Genomic DNA, 9,474 nt, shown 5'->3' with positions numbered 1-9,474 from the left:
TTGATATATATTGGGAAAAGTAGCCGTCATGTAAATGTAAGAGTAAATGTAACCGGCAGAATCGCTGGCTGCCGGTATTTAAAGAGAACACTGATAATAGTAAACTAAATCTCTACGACACGATTACAGCGTTGTAAAATTGTGTTTTGGGTGATAATGGTTAGTAATTCATACAAATGTTATTAAAAAATATTGTGCTTTAAAATTAATTTTGAGAATGGGATGGAAGAACAGAAAATGAAGAGCATACAGGGATGGAAATAAGTGGTTTCCCATGAGCCCGGGGCAAGTAGATTTTGGCCTGGGCAACTCGATTTCAAAAGTTGGTAAACTTGTTTTTTTTAAATCTTAAAACAATTCAGTGCAATAAAAATTGAAAAACAATTGATCACCATGGATCAATACTAGTTAAATAACATTCATTATTTAGGAATAGGACATGATTCAATTCAGGCTCATAATAATACATCATGCATTGAACATGTGTATTGTCAGCAAATGTATATAATTATTTATTATTTTATTAAAAAAATGTATAATAATATTCACATGTTCATATTTCTGGGCTCGTTATTCTTTATCTGGGCAACCAAAATACTAAAGATGGTTGCCCACAATAGTAAAAAGTTAGTTTCAATCCCTGGCATATCATTGTAACTTTATTGTTTAACTGCATTGCATTAAAATTGTGATTGAGGTAAGCTTGTTGTTTATAGTATATTTACTTTTTAGCTCGACTATTATATATGAAATATATATAGTGGACCTATCCTACTCACCCGGCGTAGGTGCGCGCATTGGAATGTTTGCGTACCACCTCGAATATATTTCCTATGTCCATTGACATATTGCTTTCATACATGTATTTTGCTTCTTAACCAACATGACCCCAATGTATAAACAAAAGCAGATAACTGTATCAAGCATTTTGTAACAATTATGGCCTTTTTTTCACTAAGAATAAGCATATAATTGATAAATCTATTTTAAAGTTTGCGTACCACCTTTAAATTCATTTTTTATTGCCACAACTTCTTTATTATGTTCTCCCCAAATTTTTTAAGGGGGGAGCATATAGTCGCCGCTTCGTCTGTCCGTCCGTGCACAATTTTTGTCCGGGCTATTTCTCAGCAACTAATGACTGGAATTCAATTAAACTTAATGGGAAGCTTCACTACCAAGGGGAGACATGCATATTATCAGCCGGTTCTGGTCAAATGATTTTTCACAGAGTTACAATGTATGGCCCTATGAAATTTTCCATTAACAGTACATATAACGCGATCTACCTTTTGGCTGTTCGTTATAACTGGGAAAAATCTAGTTTTTGATTAAATCACGAAAAAGTGGTTTTTTTATTGCGCAATCGCTATAAACACGTGGCTTGGCCGAAAGTACATGTAGCTTTAATAGCAACCCCAAGACAATTCACCCCCAGGAGACAATTCACGGGCTAGACTATTCAAATTAGATTTTTCATACCCCAATTTTTCGATTTTCGTAATCATTTTTGTCGTACCCAAATGTTTTTCATACCCAAATTTGTTCGTACCTAAAAAAAAATTCGTACCCATTATTTTCGTACCCAAATGTTTTTCGTACCCAAATTTTTCGTACCCAATTTTTTTGGTACCCAATTTTTTGGTACCCTTTTTTTTTCGTACCCATTTTTTTCGTACCTAAATTTTTTTCGTACCAAATTTTTTTCGTAACAATTTTTTTTTTCGTACCCATTTTTTCCGTACCCAAATGTTTTTTGTTCCCAATTGTTTTCGTACCCAATTTTTTTTTCGTACCCATTTTTTTCGTACCCAAATGTTTTTCATACCCAAATTTGTTCGTACCCAATTTTTTTTTCGTACCAATCTTTTTTGTACCCAAATTTGTTCGTACCCAATTTTTTTTTCATACCCATTTTTTTCGTACCCAAATAAAAAAATTCGTACCCATTTTTTTAGTACCCATATTTATTTCGTACCCAGATTTTTTTGTACCCAAATTTTTATTTGTACCCATTTTTTTCGTACCCAAATAGTTTTCGTATCCTATTTTTTTTCGTTTCCTTTATTTTTTCGTACTCTAATTTGTTTTCGTAACCAAATTAGTTTTTTTTCCTGCCCATATTATGTTCGTACCCATTATTTCTTCGTACACAAATTTGTTCGTACCCAAATTTTTTCGTACCCATTTGTTCGTACTAAATTTTTTTTCGTACACAAATTTGTTCGTACCTAATTTTTTATTCGTACCCATTTTTTTCGTACCCAAATAGTTTTTCGTACCTTTATTTTGTTCGTACCCTTTTTTTTTCGTACTCAAATTTGTTTTCGTACCCAAATTTTTTATTTTTTTAGTACCCACTGCCCACATATTTTTTCGTACCAATTTTTTATTTTGAAATAATCGATTTTCAATTTGATATGAACTCTCCACTCATTCCATCCCGCGAAACCCTTAAGGTGTCGCAACTCTAGTACATATACACAAAAAAATGTTGCCGAGACAGGGACACAAACAATATAAAATATTATAAGGTGAACAAAAATGACAATCAAGAAACGTACGCATAAAAACTAAATATATGCATGAATATAAAGCACATTAATATTTGTTAAAATGGAAATGTAGGGCAGCTAGACGTTTCTCACACAGAAGTTTGAAAGCGTCAATGAAATTGTTCAATGGTTTTGCATTTTAGAACGTGTTCGCTAGACATCATTTATATGTTTTTACTTATGGTAGGCAAGGTGGTCCTGACATTATACGCAATTCGTTATATAATGGACAACATAGTAAGAAGGATGTTCCGATTTACATAAATTTTGATAACACAGTTTACAATTGTATTCTTCTCGTGCTAATCTATTATATAAGCTAATGTATATCTCAAGAAAATAGGAACATTTCGGAATTCCAATTAGACCAGAGTATATTTTATATTCGATGCGTTTTAGTACTCTTGGTATGAATTATGTAGTGCGTATAATTGTTTATTTTTTTAAGGAAAACGATCGAACTTTACGAAGGTCAGACGTACTCAACTGAATGATACGCCAAATGAGTGTCATAACTTGATTCACAGATAAAAAGCAATTTAATATAATAGTGCATTCTTTGACACACGTCAGGGGAACGAGTATACACTATTGCACAATGTCTTTTTTTTAAATCAAATGTATTGCAGTAAAACAGCGCATCTCAATAGCACAAACGTGTGCAACGTGTGCAACGTTCGAAATTATTCGACCGCTATTCTACATTTTCTTAGGGTCTGCGGGTAAAAATATAAAACAGGGGTGAAGTTGTACGCTATTGCATAATCTTAGACTCAACTCAGTTTTCAAAATTATGTTATAGCTTTTTGTATCACAAGTTTGAAATGAACACAACCCATTCAAATTTATAAACAGTGTGTCTTAAAGCACAGGTCGAGATGTGGGTGCACTGTTTATCCACATATTTATGTTATAGATAACTTATAGAAAATAACAACACTATATCTCTTTTTTTCGCAATTGGTTAGTGCACTGGCATCCATCTTTAGAATTTTGGTTGCCTTGCTAAAGAATAACAAGCCTAGAAACATTTACATGTTGTGTTAAGTGTATCTGATACTTTATTTGTTTATTTTTTAAATTATGAGCAACACTTTTGCCGACATTTTAATGCACCATGTCTTGTGAGCTGGAATTGAATCATTTCCTAGGCCTAATTGATCTACAGTCGCCAATTTGTTTTCTATGTTCAATTGGATTGAGTTGTTTCAAGCTTTGAAAAAGCTATTTGCCCTGGTTTTTAGCCCAACTCGTGGCACTTGACATTGCAGACGACAGTAATAATTTAGCGCTGTTTCTTAAAACACGGGTTTTACATTGCATACATGTATAGTGATTTTTACGAGTCGAATACATGATTTAGCTGTATTGTGCATGCAGTGCACAATTTCCACGTGAATTATACCCGGTTGCCATCACTAGTCTTCTAAATAACTTGCCGTGATTTTATCATTAAAGTGTTAACCTAGGGAACAATTGTGGTACGTGGCAACGACGACAAACAGTCACAAAACCACACACTTATGACATGTACGTCATTTTTTTTTGTTACCACATTTATATAGCGCCCTTTTCATACAGTATGTGCGTTCAGAGGCGCTACACATTTTTCCCCCGATCACTGGGTAACTATATACCGCAGTGCGCTTTACATTTGCACATAATGTCACGTTAACATGACTGTTGTCTTAAATCGATGAATTACTCGACGTTTAACTGTAATATCAGTTACAGGTAGGATAACACGACATTCAGTTTATTGTTTGCCACGTATAACTATTTGCATAGGATATGTTATTTGCCCAATATTTACCGTGAGTATAATTATTTTTGTTTTTTATATTGATTTTAAAGACAATTTAGATAAGCTATTAAACCTTATCTACATTTAAAGTATATCTTGTTGACGTTTAAAGATAATCAAAGATGACATAACGAAAGTGTTTTTCTAACTAAATCATTTTGAACTAAAATAAAATCGGAATATCGAATGCGTTTAATGTCCGATTTTGCCATTCACAAATTGAAACTTGATAAGTCTTGAGAATTAATAGTGTTCTTATGACATGTAAAGTAAAATAAAATTTCAAGTACGTATGTGTACTTATGTAAAATAGATTGAATGAAATTAAAAAATCGTTATATGTCTCAGTAATTAGAACAATAATTGTGCATCGTCCATCTAACAAATACTTTTGAAGGACTCTTTTCAGAGTAGCGAAAGAAAATAATAGTAGATTGAACGATAATTTATTTTGCGGCTTGCATCAGAAAAGCCCATCAATACAGCTGGCTCGTTAAGTTGGGTAATTATGCATATCAGTATATCTTTCTTTGGCAAAAAGAACATTAGCAAGTACCAAACATTAAACATAAAAATAAAAATAATAACCGATCGATTTGTACTAAAATCGCAAAATTTCAGAATTATCAAATATGAAAATATGAAGATCTGGTTCACAATTTTATATATCGTGTTACCTATTTATAATATGTTTTGCGGTCCTTCATATTATATATTAAATGTAGTCTATATTACCATGCCGTTGTGGCTATACACGAGTACACATAATGGGTAAATAAATGCCAAATAGTGCACGCCTATGCAACTTGAAAAGCCGTCTAATTTTTGCATAGAAACTGTGCATATTCCAAAAAATGCAACTGGATCTAGTTGGTTAAAAAAAACCGTAGAATCCGCCACTATTAATATGTGAAGTAAGTTAATCTCGAAAACGACCCAATTGTCGCTAATATATTACATCAAACACATATTGGAGAACTTAAACCACAATATTATGGAGTAACGTAATGTAATAATGTACCCTTTATTGATTGATCGCCATGCTTGTATATTTCGATAAATTACATTGTCAGAACGTCATTAGCACCATTTCCATGCCCCCCCTTCCCTGAGAAGTATTGAATTTACAATGATCTTACAGGTTCCGCGACAAGTCGATGAACTTACTTGTCTTTGTCATGAAGATGTTTGGAAATCCGTTTGTGTGTGTGTGTGTGTGTGTGTGTGTGTGTGTGTGTGTGTGTGTGTCTGCGCGTGTGTCTGCGCGTGTGTGCGAGTGTGTGCGTCTGTGTGTTGCAGTGTAAGGATAGTGTGGAACAGTATTCCATGAATAATAAGTATCTAAAAGAAATAAAATTCAAAGAATGTGTTAAATATACGCTGCATGCATGCCTATATAGAAGAAATGTACTACTATGACTATGTGAACTATAACACTAGTAAAAAGCGTGTTTAGTTATAAGTTGAGTCTGTCATGAGTTTGTATTTTCAGATGGCGTTCTCCTTCGGGCTTAAGGCAATATTCCTAATACAAGGTAATGTTGGCAGACTGAACGAAGCGTTATACTCCGTAATCATATTCCGCAGTAATTTAATTTTGAAATATTTTTGCAATGATATAATTACTCTTTCAACTAAGGCGATAAGGGTCAGTTTTTTGTATTCACCTGTGATCAAGTTGCCTATGTATTTCAGCGGCAAGTCTGGGGTTTTGCACCATTGAAGTGCGCCCATTGGAAAAGAAGACGCTTGAAGGTTTCGAGTGCATTTCGAACAATGATATAACCATCCAGTTTAAAAACATCACTTCGATTTACACACAAACACTTGCAGAATGTTCAACTATTTTAAAAGGATGCTATTTGACTGAACAATCTCTTGACAATATCTATGCAGTGTTTTATACTGGTCGCGGAGCAAGATTTTATACTAACACTGTTACGGACAAATCACATGGGACATATAGCTGTTGTGAAACGTATGATACCCAGCTGTGTCATAGCATTAAATTTTGTGCGTTAACGGACAACGCAAGCACTAAGTCAGAGTGGGACATGACTAATCAAAAACACAACAGTTCGGGTAGGCACTTATTTTAGACAAAATTCATTTTGCGAATGAAGTTAAAATGGACCCAAACACGTTCTGATATGATCATTTTTGGATAAAATCTAAACATTTATTATTATATAATTGCACTTGAATAACAGACTCATGGGACAGCACAGACCATATATAATCATTGTTGTAAGAAAAATTTATTGTTTCCAACTCTACCAAAGAAACACATTTTTACATTTTAATTTGCATTCGTGTTTACGTATTTTTTATCTTAACATATTTAACTGCAGAACGAACAAAAGAAGACTGTGCAGTCCTAAGTGTGATTTCTACAACACTGTGCATTTCGTGCATTATTAATGTTGCATTGGTGTGCCTTCACTTTAGGAAGAAAGGTAACGCATTTGATATATGAAATCTAAATTTTACATTTTACGATTAAGCCGGAAATTAAAAGCCCCATATTTTCATACTTAAGCCCTATGAGTCTATGACTTTATCTTTCAAATTGTTTGCACAATATGTAGGCCAGACTGTAAATACACATTCAAAAATATTCATGCACATTAATATGTACCTATTGAGGTAAACCGTACAGTTAGTATAATATATCATTTACACGCAGATATATGCTACCTTTTCATATCAGTGTTAGTTGTGATAGCATAATGGGTACATTTTATAGACGATATAATACTTAATATATTTCTTAAAAGCAATTTCGCATACTTTTGTCTTGAACTTTGTATAACGTTATAAAAATATTTATCCAGAAATTAATTTCGGACAATTTTATGATTCGTATACCTTTAAACGGCAAGTGACGCTTAAAGCGAGTTGAATGATTGCCAAACAGTCACGATGGCATTCTAATGCTAATTGTTACCTCACGTTGTACTACGAAATGTTAATATCTTATACATAATCCCCTTTTCAGGATGCATTAGGTGGGCTAGGCTAATGTGCGGTAAAGGCAGGGTATGTTTATTTTAACACCATGACAAGTAACTTTTCATTTATATGATTCATTTGTGTGCGGCTGGTTAGAGTAATGAAAACATGATTATTTATTTCTCTACAAGAATCGTTTTCATTACTCTAAACATATGAGTTAATGTTGACCTTTAACCGAGGCGATCTTGGGTAAGGTCGTAATTGTTTGCAGTTATCTAAAGATGAGTTACAATATTCTACGCAATCGGAATCTTTAACATTTGAGAGTTGCGATTTTCGAAAAATAATGGAATTATAGATGGTATATTGTCTCTTAAATTATGCGTGCAATTGGTCGACTTATGTGAAATGTGTCTTAAATGAACACTTAACCGAAGCTCCAATTCCGTTCGAAGAATAATCAGAAGTATTATAGGTGCAAACAAAGCTCACATAAATACCTTCAGCCATAAAAAGACAACTGCTTAATTATCGATTCCAATACTTGCGTTTTTTTACTTATGGTTTAATTCCCTTTTTACTAAGTTTAAACCTATTTTTAAGCGCAATTGCACCGAAAGCGTAAGGTGTATTTAAAACATTATGGAGTCCGCTTTGCGGACACCATATCCACTACGCCACTGTGAACTTTCTTGCTTTATTCCCACTCTCAGTTTTGACGAGAGCTAAAATAAGTGTCCAGCTATTTTCCACCACTGTCGGAATTCGCGCACTAAATAGTTTTGTTTCATCATTATAGAAAAGATTGTTTTATGAATGCTACCCACGCACACAGAATTTACTGGTTCAGAATATATTTCTTATAAATAACTCCTCCATAAAAAACAATTGAGTAATTTTCGATTTAAATGTTCTCGTTCATATTTAGGTATGGATTAATTCCTGTGTTCCTTGTTTATCCCCGTTTTAAGTGTTGACGAGAATTTAAGTATGTAGGAACTTGGATCAAGTTTCGTTGAAAAATATAATTAAGGCATAACATAATGGCGTGTTTTCTCTAAACAAAGAATGAACTCAATTGTTTGCTAATTTGCAATGATTATGTTCTGAAGAATTCCGAACCGTCATACTATGTATGCTAAGCCTATTGACAGTGCATGTTTCATTTATAATGACATTGTATTTTTTTGCAGTTCAAACGTGATCGTCGGCCTAAACATGTTTTTCACCCTTCTCGGGCAGGTGTGTAAAATGTAAACCTGTTATTTTTTGTGTGTTTACTTCCAAAGTCAAATTTCAATATAAGCATAGATCTTTATTAATTTAATTAATAATTTATTCTGAACGTAAACACCAATTATTTCTTCTAAGAATTTATCTACATCGACAATATTGTGCACTACTTAACACAAGTTGTACACTGATTTATGCCTATTCTTCTGGTCTGTTTTTCAGATTTCGAATGGCTCATGTCAAAGTCGGATAATAGAGTGACACAGTAAGTAGTATATATTTGTATTTGAAATATACAGCACACGAGAGAGACAATTTGTTATATCTGATTCATTTAAAACGGTGAACCAGAAAAAATCGGGATTATCAAACATCAAGATATTTCTTGACAATTAAAAAAACTGACTATTTGGTCGAAAAAGTCCTTCCTATGCGAGTCAGTAAAACGAGAGAAGCAGGGTTGTTTTGTGTGCGCAAGCAAATCGATGCACATTTAAATGTCAGTACTTTCGTCCGTCCGCTTCAAATTGACAGTCACAAAGCACGTTTATTATTAAAACAGATCAGCGAATAAGAATCGCCCATTTATATTTTGTTGACTACTTTTGTAATGTTGTTTTACTTTTATACAATAGGTGCGACGGAGGAGGACTTTAACAGGTAAGGATTATGGAAATAAACGATAAGTTTCATATTGGTGTAAATTTCGTATTTACTTTATATGGTTAAGCTTTATGCAGGTTGTCAATGCAAATCTATTGACCTAATCATGCTAATGTAAAGAAGCACGGAGGGACCTACAACATTAAAAAACATACACTGGCTAACTAGATATTTACAAAAGCATGATAAACTGTTGTAATTTTATTTCAAGGCCGCTTTACAAATATCTAACAGGTTGTCTCCAAATCGATTCGTAGTAAGGTC

General features: G+C 33.3%; 1 protein-coding gene across 2 annotated transcripts in view; it reads left to right on the top strand.

The window, feature by feature from the left end:
• The first annotated feature begins 4,184 nt into the window (after positions 1-4,184).
• Positions 4,185-9,474, top strand: part of LOC127849503 (uncharacterized) — a 27,814-nt gene continuing 22,524 nt past the window's right edge. The window contains exons 1-8 of one of the 2 annotated variants that reach the window (XM_052382108.1): positions 4,185-4,289; positions 5,852-5,894; positions 6,055-6,441; positions 6,711-6,815; positions 7,358-7,398; positions 8,508-8,556; positions 8,770-8,812; positions 9,183-9,207. In XM_052382108.1, coding sequence (XP_052238068.1) covers positions 5,852-5,894; positions 6,055-6,441; positions 6,711-6,815; positions 7,358-7,398; positions 8,508-8,556; positions 8,770-8,812; positions 9,183-9,204 — 690 coding nt within the window. In that variant the 5' untranslated portion in view covers positions 4,185-4,289 and the 3' untranslated portion in view covers positions 9,205-9,207. Of the gene's footprint in view, positions 4,370-5,851; positions 5,895-6,054; positions 6,442-6,710; positions 6,816-7,357; positions 7,399-8,507; positions 8,557-8,769; positions 8,813-9,182; positions 9,208-9,474 lie in introns of both variants that reach the window. The other variant, XM_052382107.1, reaches the window with a different exon arrangement.

The sequence above is a fragment of the Dreissena polymorpha genome, chromosome 11, assembly GCF_020536995.1.
Source record: "Dreissena polymorpha isolate Duluth1 chromosome 11, UMN_Dpol_1.0, whole genome shotgun sequence".
In the NCBI taxonomy this organism is placed as follows: Eukaryota; Metazoa; Mollusca; class Bivalvia; order Myida; family Dreissenidae; genus Dreissena; species Dreissena polymorpha.
This window is presented reverse-complemented; position numbering and strand designations above follow the sequence as displayed.